Source organism: Bos grunniens, chromosome 4 (genome assembly GCF_055505025.1).
Source record: "Bos grunniens cultivar Pamir isolate PY7600 chromosome 4, Bosgru_T2T1.0, whole genome shotgun sequence".
Lineage (NCBI taxonomy): Eukaryota > Metazoa > Chordata > Mammalia > Artiodactyla > Bovidae > Bos > Bos grunniens.
The window spans coordinates 6,316,014-6,339,803 of record NC_141168.1 but is presented as its reverse complement, the minus strand read 5'-3'; the positions used below and the strand labels follow the sequence as shown (position 1 = coordinate 6,339,803).

At 51.9% G+C, this 23,790-nt stretch overlaps 1 protein-coding gene and 1 long non-coding RNA gene across 2 annotated transcripts in view; one reads left to right on the top strand and one right to left on the bottom strand.

Moving 5' to 3' along the window:
* SMARCD3 (SWI/SNF related BAF chromatin remodeling complex subunit D3) overlaps positions 1–6,147 on the bottom strand; it is a 33,282-nt gene extending 27,135 nt beyond the window's left edge. The window contains exons 1-2 of the mRNA XM_086394867.1: positions 6,079–6,147; positions 4,421–4,561 (exon numbers count right to left, since the gene is read on the bottom strand). Of these exons, the coding sequence (XP_086250993.1) occupies positions 4,421–4,459 (39 nt within the window). The 5' untranslated portion in view covers positions 4,460–4,561; positions 6,079–6,147. The remainder of the gene's footprint in view (positions 1–4,420; positions 4,562–6,078) is intronic.
* LOC147373429 (uncharacterized) lies at positions 5,728–21,504 on the top strand. The gene is made up of 2 exons (XR_015161923.1): positions 5,728–5,772; positions 20,498–21,504. It is a non-coding gene; the product is annotated as an uncharacterized LOC147373429 (long non-coding RNA).
* The last annotated feature ends 2,286 nt before the right edge of the window (positions 21,505–23,790 follow it).

The following is a 23,790-nucleotide window of genomic DNA, read 5'->3' as shown; positions in this document are numbered from 1 at the left end:
CCCAAGCTGCATGACCATAAAAAAACACATGGTTTTGTGTTTTTCTCCCCAGCACTATTCTGAATAAGAGCCTGGCAGGCTGCAGTCCATAGGGTCAGAAAGAGTCGGACATGACTGAACCGATTTAGCATGTACTCGTAAGATATAAGAAGGTGGAACTTTACACCTCAGGTGGGGAGAGAGTGCCCCTTGAAGAAGTGGTATTTAAGTCAAGACTTGAATGATGCTTTTGATGATGCAATCCGGCATTCCCTGCCAAATAGTTGCTAAATCCCTGGCATCTGTGTCTAGCCCTCGGAGGGTTCAAGACCTGGGGGTAAGGGTGTGTGGCTGGTCCCTTCCCGTACCCAGGCTCACCTGTCAGGCACATATACTGGTGGTGGTGGTGGTTTAGTCGCTAAGTCGTGTCCAACTCTTGTGACCCCATGGACTGTAGGCCGCCAGGGTCCTCCATCCATGGGATTCTCCAGGTAAGAATACTGGAGTGGGTTGCCATTTCCTTCTCCAGGGGATCTTCCCAACCCAGGAATTGAACCTGGGTCTCCTGCTTTGCAGGCAGATGAACTGATGGAGGTCTTTATTTTCCTATGAGGATAATCCCCTTCCCCAAGAATGTGACTCTGTACTTGATTCCTGATTTTAAATAGACTTCCCTGCTGCCTGACACATATTGGAAACTGTTGTAAATACTAACAGGCAGTGCATCCTTCCAGTTGCTCTAAATTTTATCTTTGGATTGAGCACAGTCAGCAGGACTTAAATGGCCGCGATGTTCTGTCAGCCCTCGGCTGCGCCCGAGGAAACTGCTGTGGAATTGTTGAGGATGTCGCTAAAACTGTCACACAGGATTCCCCTCACGTCACCTCACGGGAGACACTTCTCGGGGTCTCTGGGCCAGAAATCATAGTCTTTGGGGGGCAAATGGTTAGGTTTTTGTCTTACAGGCAACTGTAACTGCTTACATTTGCCCTGTTATAAGTGTAACACTTAACACTGCCCTGTGACACCGGGCCTCCTCCCACTCACCTCACCCTGGGCCGCAGCGTCCCCTCCCCGCCCTGCGGTCCTCTGCCCCGGGCCCCTCACTCTGTGTGTCTTTGCAGACCACCTCAAGCTCTCTTGGAACGAGGCGAGTGCATCTTTCCTGCCTGCCTCTCCCTCACAGCGTACTGCGAGTGCATCTTTCCTCCCTTGCCCTCCCCTCACAGCGTACTGCTCCTCACTCCAAGCCCCAGAATGTTCTTCCGTCTGGAAAGGAAGGCCGACACGGGAGATGATCCAAGTTTGTTACATTCCAGTAAAGGCATGGACAGCCACAGACTCCTGAGACGATTTCTCACATTTCCTGGAAGTGAGTTCGGGTCACAGAGAAATGGGTTTCACAGCGTAGGTAGCAGATCGAGACGTGGGCCAGGCTGAGGATGTCCCACACAGCCATGGCCGCCCCCCACAAAGTCTCCCTCAGCCATGTCCCCACAGGTCCCTGTGAGGTACTGGGGGTCTGCAGGTCCCACACAGCCATGGCTGTCCCCCCACAAAGTCCCCCTCAACCATGTCCCCACAGGCCCCTGTGAGGTACTGGGGGTCTGCAGGTCCCACACAGCCATGGCTGCCCACCCACAAAACCCCCCTCAACCATGTCCCCACAGGCGCCTGTGAGGTACTGGGGGTCAGCAGGTCCCACACAGCCATGGCTGCCCAGTCACCCTCGGCCGAGTGTCCCCCAGCAGCAGCTGAACCCTCTGGTGCAGCGATTCAAGAGGGCTCAGAATCCAGCCCAAATCAAGGGCCGTGTGCTCATCCTGAGTGTCTGTGGCTCTGGGTCCCCCGGTGACACCTCTCCAGGTGACACCTCAGCTCATTACTTCTGCCGCTCACAGCTCACTGACAACCAGCTCTCACTTGCAATCACACTGCGGGCATTTGGGGTGAAGACAGCTCCAGCTGTTGCACGCCTGGCCTGCCTGCCCACCCCTCGCGCCGTCTAGACGCTGGCACGGGCCTGTCAGCATCCAAATGACAGCACGTGCCCAAGCCGCCGGGCGTCAAAGCCCGCTCCCTGCCTGCAACTGCACATGCAGAATGAAGGCCAGTTTTATGGTAGTGAAGTGAAAGTCGTTCAGTTGTGTCCGACTCTGTGATCCCATGGACTGCCATGGAATTCTCCAGTGGGTAGCCTTTCCCTTCTCCAGGGGATCTTCCCAACCCAGGGATTGAACCCAGGTCTCCTGCATTGCAGGCAGATTCTTTACCAGCTGAGCCACAAAGGAAGCCCATTTTTTTTTTTTTATGGTAATGGGGACTCCAAAATGTAACGCCAGAAACCCCACAGCACCTCACTCCTCACCACCTTCATCATGTGGGGAGGTCAGAGTACCCAGCTCCCCAGGAGTCTTAGACTGAACCCTCGATTCAATGCATGACCGGGGCCTCTCGGGGACGAGGGGTTACTAAGGTGCCCTTACTGCTCCCAGAGCCTCCTGACCCCCCGGGGTCTTCTCAAGCCTCCCCTCCCTCTCCACCCACCCCTTCAGCTAGGTGACCTCCTCTGGTCCTCTGGGCAAGGCCTGGAACAGCCCAGGGCACCCACCTACTGCTGCTGGGGACCCCCTTAGGGATTATCTCAGTGCACCCCAGAGCAACTGCAATTCACGAGGATTCACCAAGTGGAGGCCTGACTCTGGGGTACCTGGGAAACTCGGCTGACTTCCCATCAACCAGCCCCACATTTGACCTGGCCTCCACCTTCAGACGCCCCAGAACTTCAGAGCTGCCTGGGAAGAATGTATTTAGTAGACTAGCTCACACCTTTTACAATCCAACCCCACAAACTAAGGAACACATTCGCCCTTAACCTTGGCGGTGGTTAGGTTGCAGGATAGGGGGTCAACCTTTGTCTGGGGGCCTGGATGAGTTGCACCTGTTTCCGCAGTAACCAGCACCAGGTCACGGCCTCTCTGCCACCCAGTGCTGCTCCATCTCTGGGCCAGCCAGGCTGCCCCTGCCCCATACCACCCTGGGCCCAGCCTACCAGAGGGGTGCAGGGCAGAGAGGGGCAGGACTGCCTTGGACTTCAGAGCAGTCCAGGCAGGAAAGCAAGTTCCTCTGCTCCTTCTGAGGGAGGAGAAGCCGAGACTAGCACTCTTACTTGGTCCACCCCCTACCCTCGCATCACCAGTCTGCCCCACCTTCCTGTTCTCCCAAAATGAAAGTCGCTCAATAGTGTCTGACTCTTTGCGACCCCATGGACAATTCTCCAGGCCAGAATACTAGAGTGGGTAGCCTTTCCCTTCTCCAGGGGATCTTCCCAACGCAGGGATCGAACCCAGGTCTCCTGCATTGCAGGCAGATTCTTTACCAGCTGAGCCACCAGGGAAGCCCCCTGTCTCCAACGCCTACTTCAAATCGCGCTACTTAGGGCACTTCCTGTGGGCCGGCCAGCCAAGTCTGCTCCCTCTGCTGGACTGCCGGCCTGAGGGCAGGGACCGGGCCCTCACACCTCCAGGGCCCCCGACAGCACCAATCTGTTACCAGGTGATGCCCACTGGTGAGGCTGGATTGGGAGAGCTCAGACTGGGCTCCAACCCCCTCCCATGGATGGTCCGGGCTCTGGGGCAGGCAGCCTTTCCATGCAGTGCCTCAGTGCTTCCTTCTGGACCAGGGACACCGCCCTGGGACTAGCCAGGCTGTCCCCCTCTCTGCCACGCTGCCGGGAGGAGACTCAGGAGGATCCAACTCATGTGCAATGGGCCTGAGAGCACCCCTGAGCCCGGGCCTGCCTCGTGTCAGCACAGGACTAGCCGCCACCAGACACCCAACAACAGGGTACCACCATCACCCCTCCCGCCCCAAACAAAGCCCTGCCTGGGGCTCAGAAGGCTTGAAGATGTGCGCCCTAGCATGTCCGGGGTAGGTTTCCAGGGCCCAAGTTGTACCACAGCTCAGCAGGTTCCCCTTGGCTGCAGTAAGTGTGTGTGTTTGTGGGGTGTTATGGGCGCATGTGAGCACTTACACACAGGTGAGGGGCACGGAGGTGTGTGTCTGGGGCGGGGGGGAATCTGGGCACAAGCCAGGAGGAAGGAAGAAGGAGGAAGTGGGACAAGCCAGAGCCCCCAGACCATTTTCACATGAAGCAAAAATTTGGCTTCAGGCTCACGTGTCCCTGGCTCCAATGGCCGTGCAAGGCAGGGCCCAGGGACGGCGAGAGGTGAGGGACACCGAGCAAGATGGGGGGTAGGGGTGGGCGGGGGTTGTGGATAGGGGGAGCTGGCAGCAGGGTCTGGGCAGAGGCTCCGGCCCTCGCAGGGCATGAGAAGAGGCACTGCCAGGGGCCAGATGGGGGCGGAAGTGCCAAGAGGGGGCCGTGGAGTGTGAGCAGAGGCCCAGCCACTCCGGGGCTGGTGGGGAAGGCAGAGCCTACCTGTACCACGGCGGGCGGGTGCTGAAGGCCTGCGGTCATAGGTGGCAGGGTCCTGCAGCGGGGGACTCATCCAGTGCCCCCTTGGTGCCCGTGCCCAGAGCCTACCGTGCCTGCAGCACCAAGGGCCATTCTGAGGAGGATCTGAAAGAAGAGGGCAGTGGGAGGGGCGGCCCAGACCCTGAGCACAGAGCAGACTCACAGTGGGCCCGAGGAGGCGGGGGAAGATGCTAGAGGGGCCCCACGTGTGGGGCATTCCCTGGCAGGGTCTGAGGAAGGCAGGAGGTGCACTGAGCAGGAGCCAGCCCGGCTGGGTGGTTCAAGAAGGACAGGTGTGAGAGCAGAAAGCTGTCGGAGGCCAGGTCCTCCTGGCAGAGTTGGGAGGATGAGAGCAGAGAATGCAGGCAGAGCCCGGGCCCTGGCAGGGCAGGGCAATCTGGGAGACTTGGCAGAACGGAAAGGTGGACCGTGAGCCAGGATGGGAGCTGGATGCCTTCTGGAGCTCAGGCCCCATCCCAAGGGAATCCTGGGGGTGGCCAGTAGGTAGAGCTGACCTGCTCTGTACTCCGCCCAGCTCACACAGCCCTGCCTGTGCGCACAGCCTTCCTGGCTTTACTCCCACGCGAGAGCAGGACAGGTGGGAGCGAGGGTCACTACCAGGGCAGATGGTGGGGTGTCGGGGGGCAGTTCAGTAAGTATGGGGGGGCTTGAGAGCAGTTGAGGGTCACGTGTAGGTGGTGTTGGCCGGAAGGGTGTGGAGGAAGGGGAGGCAATGAGATGGGGACGATGCCAAGAGGGGAGACAATACCAGGCCAGGGCTGGGAGGAGGTAACCTGCAGGAAGGTGGGAGACAGCGGGACGATCTGAACGGGGGACAGGTGTCCAGGCCAGAGGATGCCAAGTGGAGATGGGGAAGGTGCCAGGCAGGCAGTGGGCAGGAAGGGAGATGTCAGGCTGGGGAAAGAGGGCAGGTGCCAGGCGGGGAGTGGGGAGGAGGCAGAGGGTGCCAGTCAGGAGCAGCACGAGGAAGTGCCAGGCGATGGGGAGGGGTGTGGGTGCCAGACATGGGGGAAGAGAGGAAGGTAGCAGGCAGGAGGGTGCCAGGCAAAGGGAAAGAGGGGAAAGACAGGGGAGAATGGGGAGGTACTGGGTGGGGGGGGAGGGAAAGATGCCAGGCAGGGGTGAGGAGGGGGGAGAATGCGAGGGGAGGGATGGGAGTCTGCCAGGCATGGAAGAGGTGCAAGAAAGGGAGTGGGGGAGGTGCCCGGCAGGGGAGGGAGAGAGTCAGGAGTGGGGGGGGGGGGGCGGTCAGGAAAGAAGGAGGGGAGGAGGAAGAAGCAGAAGACGGCTGCCAGGTAAGGGGAGGTGCCAGGCAGGGGAAAGAAGGGAGGTGCCAGCCGGGGGTGGGGGGGACAGGGAGATGCCAGGCCAGGGGAGGCGGGGGAGATGCCAGACGTGGGGGGGGCGAGGGATGCCAGGCAGGCGGGAGGAAAGGAGATAGCAGGCGGGGTGGGGGAGGAGGGGTGCCAGGCAAGGGAGGGGGGTGATGTCAACGCAGGCAAGACGGGCACCGACAAACAGGGAGGCCGGGGCGCCGGCGCAGCGCGGCCCGGCGGCGTCTCCTCTGGTGGCCCGGGGACCGCGCGGCGCGGGTCGCTCACCTGCTCCCCCGGGACCCCGGCCCGGAGCGCGGCCGCTCGCTCCCCGCTCGGCGCTCGGCTCGGCCCGGCGCCTGCGCCGCCGCCGCAGCCCGGAGCGGGGGAGGCGCAGGGAGCGTCTGCAAAGAGCGAGCGGCTTAATAATGAGTTAGGGATCGGAGCGGACGGCGTCGCCCCGTGCATCCGCACTTGTGATCGCCGGGCTCGCAGGCCCGTCGTGAGCTTCGGGCTGAACACGGATGCGCTGGAGGTCTGCAGACGCGCCTGCTCCTCCGCGGGCTTACCCAGACCGCCAGAGCATCCCGAGTGATCGCAGGCGGTACCCACTCCAGGACACACACACATACACACACCACACCATACACACACCAAACACACCCCCACACACATCACACACACACCACATACACACACACCACACACACACACATACCACACCACACGCACACACGCACACACCCCCCCCCCACACACCACATACACATACATACCACACCACACGCACCACACACCACACACACCACACACGCAGACACACATCACACAAACACACCACACACATATACACACATACCACACACACAGACACACATCACACACACATACACACCACACACACACTCACCACACACATACACACCACACACCAGGCACACACACACACACCACACACCAGGCACACAGAGACCACACACACAACACACACACACCCACACACCCCACAAACACACACACCCGTGCTGGGACAGGTTCGGACCAATATCCCCCACCCCATTATCTGCTTGCACACTCATGGTCTCAATCTGAGTGAGTGAGTGAAAGTCGCTCAGTCACGTCAGACTCTTTGCATGTGTCAGATTCTCCAGGCCAGAATACTGGAGTGGGTAGCCGTTCCCTTCTCCAGGGGATCTTCCCAACCCTGGGATCGAACCCAGGTCTCCCACATTGCCAGTGGATTCTTTACCAGCTGAGCTATCAGGGGAGCCCCAAGGTCTCATGTGGGTCCCTCCAGCTCTGCTCCTCTCTCTGCAGGGACTCTGGAAGCCCAGATGAACCTCTCTGCTCACTCGCCCACCTCTCTATCTCTGTGAACCTGACTATCTTGAGAGCCTGGCATAAGCGAGATCCTACAATAGCTGCCCTTAAGTGACTAACAGCTCACTAGCATAGGACCTCAAGGTTCTTCCATGTTGTAGCATGTGTCAGAATTCTCTCTCTTTTAAGGCTGAATAAGATTCTGTTGACTGCAACAGAGAAAGACAACATCATATCACTTGTACGTGTAATCTAAAAAAAAATGACACAAATGAATTTATTTACAAAACAGAAATAGACTCACAGACACAGAAAACAAATGTAGGATTACCAAAGAGGATGGGGGTATAAATTAAGTTTGGGATTAACAGATACACACTATATAAAATTCAGCCGTGAGTCAGTGAGATCTGGGGTTGTTCACTGTAGTGCTGCTTGAATACCAAGAAACTGGCGATGTCTAAATGTTCGTTGGCAGGTGACAAAGTAAATAAATCAGGTGACGGATGTAAACGTGACAAGATGAATATGCCACTCAATGAATCTATCAAACAGTAGGGAAACCCTGTGTGTGCTGATAGAGGAGGATAGAGAAGAATCTCAAAGATGAGACAAGAGAATAAAAGAAAAGTGTGCAGAACGGTGAGCAAAGTGTGCCACAGTGTGTGATGTGTGATGTATGTGCTCGTGAGTGCTCCACTATACACACTCACAAGTCCTCTAGAAGGATCCAGAAGAAAATGGGCACAGTGGTGGCCTCTGGTCACCAGAGGGCTGGAGGTTGGAGTGGAGGGACATTTACTTTCCACTCTATTTTCACTTGTAGGTTTTGAATTTAGACTATTTTACCCATTCAACAAATAAGTAAATGCTTACAAAAATCATCTGTATCTTCTGTAAGACTTTTAATATTTTCTGATCACCTGCTATGTAAAATCAGACCAGGAATCCATGAACCCATTCAAGAACTTCTGTCTGTGTATCTCGCTCAGGGGTCCTGCATCTCCTCCTGGAGCTGGTATTACTGTGGGCCTGGCTCTGTACCAGACTGTGGCACAGGGGTGTGAGACGCCTCTGGGCCATATGGGGGTTGAAAAATGAAAGTGTGAGTCACTCAGTTATGTCTGACTCTTTGCAACCCCATAGACTGTAGCCCGATCCTTTGTCCATGGGATTCTCCAGGCAAGAATACTGGGGTGGGTTTCCATTTCCTTCTCCAGAGGATCTTCCCGACCCAGGGATCAAACCCAGGTTTTCAGCATTGCAGGTGGATTCTTTACCATCTGAGCCACCAGGGAAGCTCCAGGTGGGGGATGAATACATGTAAATAGATAGCTCAGTTGGTAAATAATGTACCTGCAGTGTAGGAGACCCTGGTTCAATACCTGAGTAGGGAAGATCCGCTGGAGAAGGGATAGGCTACCCCCTCCAGTATTCTTGGGCTTCTCTTGTGCTCAGCTGGTAAAGAGTCTGCCTGCAATACGGGAGACCTGGGTTTGATCCCTGGCTTGGAAAGATCACCTAGAGAAGGGAAAGGCTTCCCACTCTGGTATTCTGGCCTGGAGAATTCCATGGACTGTATACTGTATAGTGGGGTCGTAAAGAGTCGGACACGACTGGGCAACTTTCACTTTCACTCTCACGCAGTGCAGTCACAGAGGCCAGTCCCAGTGCTGGAGGGGACAGAAAGTAGAACGGAGGGTGCTGGGGCTGGGAGGAGAGGGAGTGGGCAGTTAGGGTTTAATGGGACAGAATTGGTCTTGCTGGATGAAAAGAGCCCCGTGGATGGGTGGTGCTGATGGTCTAATAGCAAGGTGATAGTACTTGATGCCACAGATCCTTACACTTAAAAAAGTTAAGATGGTAAATTTTCTTTTCTTTTTTTTTACCACAAGTAAAAGAAAAATTAATGCTGCTAGGCAGCAAGAAAGACGTGTTTCCTTGCCCTCCCCACATTCCCAGCTCTGGATCAGGTGTTTGTTCTTTCCAGCCCTCCTGTAGGACAGACATTAGTATTTGTGTTTATAGAAGATAAAGCACGAAGCTCCGGGAGGTCAAAGGATGTGTCCGAGGCCATGTAGCTCCTACGTGGCAGAGCTGGGATTCAAATCCGCCTCCGGCTTCTTCCCACGCCCTGCAGGAAGCCCTGGGGAAGGGAGTAGCGGGGTACATTCACAGAAGAGGGGGTGTTGGTGCTGAGTTTTGAGAAGCTGAGCACTGCCGGCCCCCCATTTGTGCAGGAGCAGGTGAAGATCCGTGTCCAGGGCAGGGTGTCTGCGGTGCTTGCTCAGGAGTATGGGCTTTGTCAGGACAGGGAAAGTACAAAGCTTCCAGAAATTTCTCTGAGATTTGATCGGATTTTTTTCTGATTTAGTGTTGTTCTTTTCTTAAAGACTTCTCCCTCAATTGTATAAACTTCAGGCCCCAGGAAACCTGGCTGAGCCCATATAGCAAACTGTGAATGTTCCTCTTTTCCTGGGTACCTTTTATTTTCTCTAGAGTTCATACTTAGCTTAAGCCTGCTTTATTTTTTTAGAGCTTTTTTTTTTTTTTTTTTTAATTTTGGTCACACCACGTGGCTTGCGGGATCAAACCCCAGGCCTTCAGTAGTTAGAGCAAAAAGTCCTAATCACTGGACTGCCAAGGAATACCCTAGGGCAATTTTAGATTCTCAGCAAAATAGAGCAGAAAGTACGGGCAGTTTCCATATACTCCCTCCCCCGCCCCACCTGACACACAGCCTCCCTTGTAACCAGCATCTCCCACCAGAGCGGTTAAACCTGTTACTACTGATGAACACACACACACTGACACGTCTCAATCACCCAAAGCCCATGGGTGACCACAGGGGTCACTCTGGCTGGTGCACTTTCTCTGGGTTTGGATAAATGTATAACAACAGCATGTGTCCAGCATCACAGTATCATCCAGGATAGTTTCACTGCCTAAGAATCCTCTGTGCTCCATCCCTTCATCTTTCCCTCTCCTAACCTAACCTTTGGCAACCACTGATCTACCGTTTCCCTCAGTTCAGTTCAGTCACTCAGTCGTGTCTGACTCTCTGCCACCCCATGTTCTGCAGCCCGCCAGGCCTCCCTGCTCCAACTCCTGGAGCTTGCCCAAACTCATGTCCATCGAGTCGGTGATGCCATCCAACCAGCTCATCCTCTGTCGTCCCCTTCTCCTCCTGCCTTCAATCTTTCCGAGCATCAGGGTCTTTTCCAAGGAGTCAGTTCTTCGTATCAGGTGGCGTCAGTCCTTCCACTGAATATTCAGGACTGATTTCCTTTAGGATTAACTGGTTGGATCTCCTTGCAGTCCTAGGGACTCTCAAGAGTCTTCTCCAACACCACAGTTCAAAAGCATCAATTCTTCATTGCTCAGCCTTCTTTATGGTCCAACTCTCACATCCATACATGACTACTGGAAAAACCATAGCTTTGACTAAACAAACCTTTGTTGGCAAAGTAATGTCTCTGCTTTTTAATACACTGTCTAGGTTGGTCATAGCTTTTCTTCCAAGCAGCAGCTGTCTTTTAATATCTTGTCTGCGGTCACCATCTGCAGTGATTTTGGAGCCCAAAACAATAAAGTCTGTCACTGTTTCCATTGTTTCCCCATCTATTTGCCATGAAGTGATGGGACCATGATCTTAGTTTTTTTAATGTGAAGTTTTAAGCCAGCTTTTTCACTCTCCTCTTTCACTTTCATCAAGAGGCTCTTTAGTTCTTCTTCACTTTCTGCCATAAGGGTGGTGTCATCTACATATCTGAGGTTATTGATGTTTCTCCCTGCAGTCTTGATTCCAGCTTGTGCTTCATCCAGCCCAGCATTTTGCATGATTAAATGGGGTGACAATGTACAGCCTTGACATACTCCTTTCCCAATCTGGAACCAGTCTGTTGTTCCATGTCCAGTTCTAACTGTTGCTTCTTGACCTGCATACAGGTTTCTCTGGAGGCAGGTAAGGTGATCTGGTACTCCCATCTCTTTAAGAATTTCCCACAGTTTATTGTGATCCACACACTCAAAGGCTTTGGCATAGTCAATAAAGCAGAAGTAGATGTTTTTCTGGAACTCTCTTGCTTTTTCAATGATCCAGCAGATGTTGGCAATTTGATCTCTGGTTCCTCTGCCTTTTCTAAATCCAGCTTGAACATCTGGAAGTTCATGGTTCACGTACTGTTGAAGCCTGGCTTGGAGAATTTTGAGATTACTTTGTTAGTGTGTGAGATGAGTGCAATTGTGCAATAGTTTGAACATTGTTTGGCATTGCCTTTCTTTGAGATTGGAATGAAAACTGACCTTTTCTAGTCCTGTGGCCACTGCTGAGTTTTCCAAATTTGCTGGCATATTGAGTGCAACACTTTCACAGCATCATCTTTTAAGATTTGAATAGCTCAACTGGAATTCCATCACCTCTACTAGCTTTGTTCATAGTGATGCTTCCTAAGGCCCACTTAACTTTGCATTCCAGGATGTCTGGCTCTAGGTGAGTGATCACACCATCATGGTTATCTTGGTCATTAGGATCTTTCCATAGCTTTGTCTTTTTCAGAGTGTCATACAGTTAGATTCATGCTAATTAGCATCATACTAATAGAATGTCATATAGTTAGAATGTAGCCTTTTCAGATTGGATGCTTTCACTTAGTCATATGCATTTAAGCCTTCTCTTTTTATGTCTTCTTATGGCTTATAAGCTCATTTCTTTTTAGAATAATACTCCATTGTGTGGACGTACCACAATAATAATTACCTTTTCCAAAAAAATGCTTGTTTGCTTAGTTTTCTACATGCTGCTGCTAAGTCACTTCAGTCATGTCCGACTGTGTGCAACCCCATAGACGGCAGCCCACCAGGCTCCCCCTTCCCTGGGATTCTCCAGGCAAGAACACTGGAGTGGGTTGCCATTTCCTTCTCCAATGCATGAAAGTGAAAAGTGAAAGTGAAGTTGCTCAGATATGTCCGACTCTTCACGACACCATGGACTGCAGCCCACCAGGCTCCTCCGTCCATGGGATTTTCCAGGCAAGAGTACTGGAGTAGGGTGCCATTGCCTTCTCCAAGTTTTCTACATACTTATCATCAAATCAGGAAGATCCCCTGGAGAAAGGAGTGGCTACCCACTCCAGTACTCTTGCCTGGAGAATTCCATGGACAGAGAAGCCCACTGGGCTATAGTCCATGGGGCCACAAAGAGTTGGACACAACTGAACAACACACATCATCATCACCAAATCGACCCCAACGCTCTGCAGACTATCTAAAATTCTCAGGGCATTCAGACTCTGCAGGCTCTTCTGGGGCTTTCTGACTAGTTCTACATGGACTGGCTGCCCACAGCTGGACTCTCCCTTCACCTTAATCTTGGCAATTCTCTACATCTCTGTATTGTTTTTTCATTCATTCAACAAATAGATAACGAGAGCTCACTGCATGCCTGGCGTTGTTTGGGGGACTAGTATACAGCAGTGAATAAAATGAACCAAAAAGTTTCTTTCCATTTGGAACTAGCCTTCAGATAAGATAGACAACAGGTAAGAAAAATATGTGAGATGCTTATTCCAGGCATGCAAATTTGCTTCTATCCAGAAGAATCCATCAATGCAACCTACCACATTAACAGGCTAAAGAAAAATCACATGCATGTCAGTCAATGCAGAGAAAGCATTTGATAAAATTCAACACCCATTCATGATTAAAAAGAAAAACTCCCAGAAAACTTAGAATAGAGGGGCCTTCCCCAACTTGATAAAGAGCGTTACAGCATACCTTGAGCTAACAGCACCCTTAATGATGAAAGACGGCTTGCTTTTTCCCTAAGATCCAGGACAAGGCAAAAACGTCCACTCTTGTTACTTTTATTCAGCACGCTGCTAGAAGTTCTAGCCAGAACAAGAAGGCAAAAAGAAAAGAAAAGACATAGAGATTATAAAGAAGACATAAAAGTATCCCTATTTTAAGATGACATGATTGTCTGTACAGAGAATCCCATAAATATTTAAAAAAAAATCCACAAGCAAACCAACCTCCTGGAACTAATAAGTGAGTTTTGCAAGACCACAGATTATAAGATGACTTAAAAAACTCAATAGCATTTCTGCGTACTGGCAATGACCATGTGGACATTGAAATTAAAAATACAATACCATTTATGATTACTCAAAGGTGAAAATATTTAGTGTAAATATAACAAAACATGTGCAGGATGTATATGCTGAAAACTATCCAACGAAGAAGAAAGAAGTCAAAGAAAACAAATCAGTGGACAGACAGCATGTGGATGGTTTGGAAGATTCAGCATAGCCAAGGCATCAGTTCTTTCAAAAATAACTGATATTTAGGTTAACTCAATTCCTATCAAAATCCCAGCAGGAGTTTTGGTTGACAGAGAGAAGATTATTTTAAAATTTATGTAGAAGGGCAAAGGAACTAGAATACCTAACACACTTTTGGAAAAGAAAAATAAGGTGGAGAATCACTCTCCCCCATGCTGAGCTATAGTAATCAAGACTGCATGATACCAACAGAGGGATACGTAGGTAGATCAATAAAACAGAACAGAGGACCCGGAAATAAACTCACACTAATAGGCTCCAGTGAGTTTTTAAATTTTATGTATTTATTTTTGGCTGTGCTGGGTCTTTGCTGCTGCGTGCAGGCTCTCTCTGGTTGTGCGTGCAGGGGCTTCTCTTGCTGCGAAGCGCAGGCTATAGGGCTCGGGCTTCAGTAGCTGCAGCTCCCGCGCTCCAGAGCACGGGCCCCGTAGCTGTGTCCCGTGAGCTTAGTTGCCCCACGGCATGTGGAATCTTCCCGGACCAGGTATCGAACCCGTGTTTCCTGCAGTGGCAGGTGGATTCTTTTTGTTTTTTTCGCGGTAGTGCGCCTGAAAGCCGCCGGGCCGGAGCATAGGAAAGAGCGCAGCCACCAGGCTCAGCAGCCGCTCACAGGGCCGGGGGCCAGGCGCGGCCTCGGCTTCGGCCTCGGGCTCCGGGCTAAAGCAGAAGCTGAAGCGGCGGATCTCGCGGGCTGCGTCCTCCTTGCCCAGAAGGTAGGCCTTCACCGTGAGCGACGCCATCACCGCCACTCGAGGAGCTGGAGCACAGCTGGGCTGGCAGGTGGATTCTTATCCACGAGCCACCAGGGGAGCCCTGCTCAACTGATTTATAACAGAAGTGTGAAAGCTATTCAGTGGATAAAAAATAACCTTTCACCAAATGGCGTTGGAACAACTGGACATTCAAAGGCATAAAAAAAAAAAAAGAATTCCATTTAACTCTCACACCTTAAACAACATTAACTCAAAATGGATTACAGATTTCAATGTAAAAGATAAAACTGTAAAACTCTGGGCTTCTCTGGTGGTCCAGTGGCTAAGACTCCATTCTCCCAATGCAGGGGGCCTGGGGTTCAGTCCCTAGTTAGGGAACTAGATCCCACATGCCTCAACTAAGACTTGGAGTGGCTAAATAAAAGAAGTGCAAGCAAGCAAAAACCAGATTCAAAAATTAAAAAAAAAACAACAACTATAAAACTCTCAGAAAAAATATCAGAGGAAATCTTTGGGGTCTAGAGCTAGGTGAAGAGCTCTTTGACTTGACACCAGAGGCACCACCCATAAAAGGAAAAATTGATAAATATTTAAAATTTTTGCTTTTGAAGGACTCTGCTAAGAGGATAATAATAAAAGCTAAAGGGTAGGAGAAAATATGTGTAAATCACTTATCAGACAAATCCCTAGTATTCAGACTACAAAGAGTACTTCAAACTGAGAGGTTTAAAAAGAAAACACCCTAACAATCCAATCAGAAAATGTGCAAAAGACATGAACAGACACTTCACCAAACAGGAAGTAAGGGTGGCAGATGAGCCTATGGAAGGCTGTTCACTGACTCTACCCATTAAAATATACGTGTATCAGAATGGCTAAAACAGAAACTAGTGACAACACCTAATGCCAGTGAAGACGTAGGGAAACTGAACGACTTGCCCATACATTACCAGTGGGAATGCAGACTAGTCCTCTGGAAAGCAGTTTGGCTGTTTCTTATACATCTGAATATGCACTTAACACAGTCATTGCGCTCTTGGGTATTTATCCCAGAGAAATGAAAACTTATGTTCACCCCCAAATCTGCCTGTGAATATTCATAGCAGCTTTATTCATAATAGCCCTAACCTGAAAACCACCACAATGGCTTGGGTGGGTGAATGATGGGTTAAACAAATAGGCACAACCATACCATGAGCTCCCCCTAAGCCATGGAAAGGAATAAGCTATTGATACTCACAAAGGTCCGTCGAGTCAAAGCTATGGTTTTTCCAGTGGTCAGGTGTGGATTTGAGAGTTGAACTATAAAGAAAGCTGAGCACCGAAGAATTGATGCTTTTGAACTGTGGTGTTGGAGAAGACTCTCGAGAGTCCCTTGGACTGCAAGGAGATCCAACCAGTCAGTCCTAAAGGAAATCAGTTCTGAATATTCATTGGAAGGACTGAGGCTGAAACTGAAGCTCCAATACTTTGGCCACCTGACGCGAAGAACTGACTCACTGGAAAGGACCCTGATGCTGGGAAAAATTGAAGGTGGGAGAAGGGGATGACAGAGGATGAGATGGTTGGATGGCATCACCGACTTGATGGACATGAGTTTGAGTGAGGACAGAGAAGCCTGGCGTGCTGCAGTCCATGGGGTCGCAGAGTTGGACACGACTGAGCAACTGAACTGAACTGAACTGATTGATACCTACAGCTGTACAGGTGACACTAAGAATAATTATGCTGAGTGAAAAAAGTCAGTTTCAAAATGTTACCGTGTAATTCCATTTATATAACATTCTTGAAATGACAAAATTACAGAGAAGGAGAAGAGATTAGTGGTTGCCAGGTGTTCAGGAGAGGGTGGGGATGAGAGGGACATAGATGTGGGCACAGAGGGCAGCTCGAGAGATTCTGAGGTGAGGGGGAGATGTCGCATTTTGACTGCTGTGCTCAGCTGGGTAACAGCTCCCAGGAACTGCAAACGCTGCCTTCTTCGGAGAAAAGGTCTTTGCAGATTTAATTAAATTAAGGATCCTGAGATCAGGAGATTATCCTGGATTATCTGTGTGGGCTTCAAATGTCATTACAAGTGTCCTTATAAGAGAAAGGCAGAAGGAGATTACACATGCGTGGGCATGTGTGGGCACACCCACGCACGCACGCGCGCGCGCACACACACACACACACACACACACAGGAGAAGGTGATGTGAAGGCAGAGGAGAGGAGGACGCAGTGGACCAGCCGCCAGAGCTGGAAGGGTAAGGAGTAGGTTCTCCTTAGAGTCCGGGAGGGGGCAAGGCCCGGCCTACAGCCTGGCTTATAGGACATGACTGAGCGACTGAACACAAAAAGTTTAATTAAAAAATAACAAAACAGGGAATGGAGATGAAAAGTTTGAGGCCTGAGCAGTGGGCACAGTGGGCACAGGTTGTAACCATGAGGAAGCCACTGGTGAATTTGATAGTAACAGCCTTGGTGGGTCCGTGGGGCAAAGGGAAGAAGAGGAATTACGGACATAAGCACAGACAATCTGTTAGAGAAGTTTTGCAGGGAAGCAGTAGCTGGAGGGAGAATTGGGGTTGAAAAGCCTTCCTGAAATTGGGAGAATTGGGACTTTGCTGGCAGTCCAGCAATTGAGGCTCTGTGCTTCCAGTGCAGGGGACGCAGGTTCAATCCCTGGTCACGGGACCAGCATGTCTCGAGGTGCAGCCAAACAAAGAAAAAAAAATAAATTGGGAGAGTTAGCACGTTTGTAGTGGATGAGAAAAGAGCCAGTGGAGGGAAAAGTGAATGATGCTGGGAAGGAGGGAACGATCTCTGGGACAACGTCCTCGAGTGGGCGAGGGGGAAGAGCTTGGGTCACTCATCTGCAGCAGGACTCCAACCTTCGGTGGGGGTTAGCATTGCCTGGGAGCATTTAAAGACCCCAGATCCAGGCCACACCCATAACGCATTAACTTGGGGTCTCCGGGATGACTTGGCAGAGGACGGGGATCGGGAAGGGAGAGTTTGGGAGCACGGGGGCAGGTGGATGGGCCAAGCAAGGGTGGGAGATCTCTTCTGACCACTGCTGCCTTCTCGGTGAAATGGGAGCAAACTCGTAACTGAGAGGAGAATGGAGGAAGAGAGGACCTGGCATGGGAAGACGGTGGGCATGCTGATGACCAGGTCTGGGGAAGATGGTGGAAGCCAGAGACTGAAGCAGGGTGGAGGACGGGATCAGAGCGGGAGAGGAGTTGAGAAACTGAGCTCAGGGTCCTGGAAGTAGCCTCTATATGTGGATATTCCAAGTATCAGGAATTAATGGTGGCGCAATGGTGGATAGCGTGAAGGTGAGCTGGAAGGATGCTCTCTGGACCCAAGTGCGAGTGGAACTAGGGAAGCTCTACCATTGCCTTCATGCTTCAGCAAAACTGAGCTAGCTACCTAAAGATCTCAAGTACTGTGTCAGCATTCCTGTTTCTTATATCCCATATCATCCTCGTTTAATTCCATCTTTGGGTGGTGGTTTAATTCGTCAGTCTTTATTATTATTATTGCTAAGACTATTGGAGTAGTCTCCTTACTGGTGCTCCTGCTTCTAACCTTGCTTTATTCCACTTGTTCATGGACACCCCCACTTCTTCTCCACGATTCCTCCAGAATAACTTTGTGAACCACCAGATCTGACCTGGTCCCTTCCTTGCTTAAGACTAGGCCCTGACTCACCATCCCTAGCGATGCTGATGGCTTGCCGTGCTGGCGATGCTAAATTTTTCTCATGCCTTCTTTAATCTACTCCGCGCAGTCACCCCAGAGGGGTATGCTGTCAATATCCTTATTTTTATAGGGGATGAAACTGAGGCAGAGAGGTTGGAGAGCTCGTCCGGGGCATGTAAAGCTGACCTCATCACACTGCTTGGAGCCTCTCAGGATTGATCAGCGTCCCTATGCAGCTTCATTTCTTATCCATTTCCTCCCACCTTAAACTTTATGCTTCAGTAAAACTGAATTACTTAAAGGTCCAGGATCACTCCCAGCAGGAAGGATGACACCAAGAGAAGGGTTAATTGAAGAAGGTTAATGAAGAGCCTCTTTCTGAGATGTGGGCAGGGCTAAGGGAGCCAGGAATGACGATAAAGCATCCAGCCGCTAGCTCCAAGGGGGACCAAAGGGGCAAGGAGAGGCGGTGATGCTGTCAAGGCCACACGGGGTCAAGGCCAAGGAAGAGGCTTGGCCAAGAGGGGGCTGTCAGGACACGCAGCTGCTGTCAAAGTCGTGATACATCTCCTGATCTACCTGTCCTCTGGACCTCGGAGTCCACTGACCACATCCAACTAGAAGCTGGAAGGTGAGGGAGCTCGGATGATATGGTCCGTCAAGGTCAGCCTCCTGGGACACAGTGCAGGCCGGAAGACAGAGGATGGATCAGGAGGGCCAGAGAGGGTTCTTGTCCTTTGCTTCAAGGAATAAATCCCAGGGTCTGTCCCCAGCAGACACACCAAGTTCCCTCACCCATTCATCACAGCAAAGTGCTGTCAGTCAGTCATACCTCCAACAAGAACAGGGTTAGAGACCCACACTGCCCTGCACAGAAAGTAACAGGAAACAAGGAAGACCAAGAAAATCCACTTGATGCTGGTCACAGGACCTAAGCCGATGCGCTTAGCTTCCTCTCTCCACCGCCCTGTCCGTATTTCCCTTGCCTTCCGGCAGGGGTGGTCCCATCCTTCCTTCCCACATGATTCAGGTTCTCCTGGGCCTGCCTTTCTTTTTACTCTTTCTTTAAAAAGTTTATTTATTCTCGGTTGCGCTGGGTCTTTGTGGCTGCGAAGGTGTTTCTCTGGTTGCAGTGAGCGGGGGCCACTCTCTAGCCGTGCTCCTCATTGCAGTGGCTTCTCTTGCTGCGGAACAGGGGCTCTAGGTGAACAGACATCAGTGGTTGCAGCTCGTGGGCTCAGTAGCTGTGGTGCATGGGCCTAGTTGCTCTGCAGGGTGTGGGAGCTTCCCAGGCCAGGGATCGAGCCCGTGTCTCCTGAACTTTACCACTGAGCCACCAGGGAAGCTCAATTCCATCTTGCTTGAGTCACCAGCTCCTGCCTGGCCATCACCTTTGGACAGAGGAGACTGCGGGCACTCCAGCACACCCTCTGGTTCAGACACCATCCCCCGTGCCCTGTTCTGTCCCAGTGGGCCAATTCCCCCCGGTAACTGTGACCAGTCAGCACCACCAGTATGGTGGACTCATTCTATGCGTGCTGGTTCACTGGAGACCTATCCCGCCTCTCTGGGGATGCCCTGTGAGAGATCAGCCTCCGAGTATTCTGGCCACGGGGGAAATAGAACCATATGAAGGTGGTGTCCCCCCGAGGAGACACTGCACCCTCGAGACAGGCACCCGGCAGGCTGCCGTCCTGCAGCGGGTGCCAAAACTGAGCCTTCGGGAGTCCATTCCCCGGTTCATCCAAACAGCTGCTGCTGAGGGTTACCGTCACGGCGCACGGCCCCGTGAATTCCTTGGGCATGAACTCAGTGCCACACGTCTTTCACTCTATAATGAGTTCCTTGCTTGGAGAGGATGTTGTGTGGGTTACCATGACAATGAATGGGGCATTCTCAAAATCTGGGGCTGGCAGAAGCTCTGCGAGCGGGGAAAGCAAGGCTGTTTCTGGAACAGGACTCCATTCCTAAGGGAACAGACCACTGTGCCCTCCCGTGAAGGAGCAAGACAGGCTGCTCCGCCACACTGGGGACTCAGTGCTGGTCTTTGTTAGTATTTATCAGCTGGGGCCTCAGTGGAGATGATATTCGTATCGGCCGTAATGAAGAGTAGCTACTCAAAAAGCACTGGGGTGAGAGGGCAGGGAGACCGGCATTCACAGGAAAGCCTGATGAATGAATGAATGAATGAATGAATGAATGATGAATTCACAGATCGCTTCATCAGCCTGATTACTGAGAGCCTCCTCTGCCCCGATGGGAACTTGCATGATACCTTCGTGTCTTCACCTGGTGCTCGTTCTGGCACTTCTATCCATGTAGCTCTTTCCTGTATTTCCTGGTTGTAACCATTCAAGGCTCCGGACTAGCCAGCTAAGCTACTGCCCATCACTCATCAGTCAGTGTAGACCCACAGACCCAAGCCACCTCTCCTCCAAAGCAAAGCCAACAATCAGATTGACTGGCCAAAATGGGAATACTGGGAGGCTGTCCCTTCACCACTGTCTTTCAGGACCACCCAGGAGTGGGACTGACTGCAGTGGTTCAGGCACTTCCATTTGATGGTGGCTAACAGACTGGGTCCAGGTTGGGAAAGGAGTACGACAAGGCTTCTTGTCACCCTTCTTATTTGACTTAATTGCAGAGCACATCGTGCAAGATGCTGGGCTGGATGAAGCACAAGCTGGAATCAAGATTGCCAGGAGAAATATCAACAACCTCAGATATGCAGATGACACCACCCTTATGGCAGAAGGTGAAGAAGAACTAAAGAGGGACTAATGAGGATGAAAGAAGAGAGTGAAAAGCTGGCTTAAAACTCAACATTCAAAAAACCAAGATCATGGCATCTGGTCGCATCACTTCATGGCAAATAGATGGGGGGAAAGTGGAAACAATGACAGATCTTTTCTTGGGCTCCAGAATCATTGCAGATGGTGACTGCAGCCACGAAATTAAAAGACACTTGCTCCTTGGAAGGAAAACTGTCAAACCTTGACAGTGTATTAAAAAGCAGAGCCATCACCTTGCTGATAAAGGTCCGTATAGTCAAAGATATAGTTCCTCCAGTACTCATGTATGGATGTGAGAGTTGGACCATAAGAAGGCTGAACACTGAAGAATAATGCTTTTGAACTGCAGTGCTAGAGAAGACTCTTGAGAGTCCCTTGGACAGCAAGGAGATCAAACCAGTCAATCCTAAAGAAAATCAGTCCTGAATATTCAGTGGAAAGACTGATGCTGAAGCTGGAGCTCCAATACTTTGGCCACCTGATGCAAAGAGCCAATTTATTGGAAAAGACCCTGATTCTGGTAAAGGTTGAAAGCAGGAGGAGAAGGGGATGACAGAGGATGAGATGGTTGGATAGAGTCACCAACTCAGTAGACGAGAGTTTGAGCAAACTCCGGGAGACAGTGAAGGACAGGGAAGCCTGGCATGCTGCCGTCCATGGGGCTGCAAAGAGTTGCACACGACTGAATGACCGAACAACTGCACAAAGACCCCTGTGAACAATAGTGTGTTTCCCTCCTCCACTGCGTAGGCATTGAGAGCTTCTCACGAAGCTGCAGAGAGAACACTTCTCTGTTGTGTGAGCCATCGAGTTTACAGTGATGTTTTCCAGCAGCTAGGAAACAAAATTACCTTCCTCAGCCTTGGTTTCCTCATCCACAAAATGCCTGGAGGGCCCCTATGGGTGGGAGAAGAGAAACCCCTGGGAGGCTGGGCGGAGCTCCCAGGACCCAGGTCATCCCCTCGCCCACCCCCTCTCTCCGTCCACACAGATGCAGGTCCACCCTGTGGCCTCCAGTCCCACGTGACCCAACTGGCCAGAGCTGGTCCCAGGCAGCAGACCCAAGTACTTCTGATTGACCCAGTGTCTCCCCAGGTGGCTGAGCTGCAACAAGCTTCCTGGGGCTCCCAAGGCCTCTGTTTCCCATCACATGGGCCAGAGGCTCGGGGAAGCCTGGAAGGGGAGAGCAGCTGAGACCAAGGGGAGACAGGGGCTGAGAGCAGAGGACGGGGTGCTGGGCAGGTGTCATGTTGGGTTGAATGGCCCTGAGCAGGTCAGGTGAGTCTGCCTTGGGGACAGTCCACCAGCTCATCTCACCTGAGCAAACCCTGTTCACCCCAAAGCTGGCACCCACGTCCCCAGAGCCCCCTGACCTGCCCTCCTGTGACCTGCCCGGCCCTTAATGGTCTGGGTCTTCCTGTGAACCCCTGTTTGGCCAGGGCAGATGTGGCTCTGTCTCCTTCAAAGCAGCTCCCTGGTACCCAGCACTTAGTAGGGGCTTGTTGAGAGGACGAATGAGAGAGGCCGATTGAACGGGAACATCACCAAGGGACACAATGAGCTCAGCACTGAGGACGGTCTCCCTGGAGCTTCAGGGTGATTTGTGATACCACTGCCCCCCAGCATGGATGAAGATTTGCACCCGGGAAAGGGCAGGTCGCCTGCCCAGGGTCAGCCGGCTGGTCAGGCAGAGCTGGGCCTTGACCCTCCAGTCCAGCTTTGGAGCCCCAGGCAGCGTGCCAGTGGAGATGGGGGACAAATATGACTCTTGCCACCTGTCCGTTTCCTTGGAGGGATTGGCCCTGAAACGGGGGAGACAAGGGAGGGTGGAGCACAAGGAAGGGGTAGAGCTGGCCTGTCCTCCACTGCGCTCAGAGTTGGGGAAGCGGCTCTGGGAGGGAGCCAGTAGGGGTGAAGCTTGGAGGTGACATGGTCAGTTCCTTGGGCACACGAGCGGAGAAACGGGCCCCAGATTAAGCCTATGTTGTCGTTCAGTTGCTCAGTCGTGTCCAACTCTTTGCCACCCCATGGACTGCAGCACGCCAGGCCTCCCTGTCCACCACCAAGTCCTGGAGTTTATTCAAACTCATGTCTATCGAATCGGTGATGCCATCCCACCATCTCATCCTCTGTCATCCCCTTTCTCCTCCCGCCTTCAATCTTTCCCAGCATCAGGGTCTTTTCCAGTGAGTCGGCTCTTCGCATCAGGTGGCCGAAGTATTGGAGCTTCAGCCTCAGCATCAGTCCTTCCAAAGAATATTCAGGACTGATTTCCTTTAGCATGGACTGGTCGGGTCTCCTTGTTGTCCCAGGGACTCTCTAAGCCTTAAGAATCGTGCTGAATTTACGGGAGCAGACAGGAGAGCCCCGGAAAGGTACTCGTCGCCCGCCCTGCTCCCGCCCTATCCAGCTGACCCAGCTCTGCAGGCGTCCACACGGGGACTGGGGGGCCCTGTCCCTCCGCTTGCCCACTGCCTCATGCCCTGTGTGGAGTGCCCACTCTTTCCTCACCCAGGAGGTCCCTGCCCCCAGCCCCAAGCCTCAGATTCCTGATTCGGGACCTACGTTCGTTCAACGTTTATAGTAAGGACGTTGTGACTACGACTTTTTTTTTAAAGTGTTCTCATTTTATGGAGAGAAATTTACAGATGACATGATTGGATGTCTGGGAGTTGCCTTGAAAAATAAACTGGGTAGGGAGGCAGGGGTGGACGGGTAGGAGAAACTAGATGAGCCTTCGCTGTATGATTCCTTCTCCTTCGGGATACATTTGAAATTTTCCACTGGAACAATTTTCCCCTGAGGATGCGGAGGCTAGACTGAAAGTGTGCACTCCTGAGACCCACCTGCAACCCCCCAGCGGGGTTTGAGCTGGGCGTCCAGGGAGGTCGTGGAGGGGATGCGCGGGCTCTGGCGCCACCTGGCGGCTGTCGCGGGATGGACACCCTGCAGCCCTTCCTGGGCCTCCAGGAGCATCCTGGCAAATTGTTGTTCAGTCTCTAAGTCCTGTCTTTGTGACCCCATGGACTGCTGCACGCCAGGCCTCCCTGTCCATCACCAACTCCCGGAGCTTGCTCAAACTCATGTCCATTGAGTCGGTGATGCCATCCAACCATCTCATCCTCTGTCATCCCCTTCTCCTCCT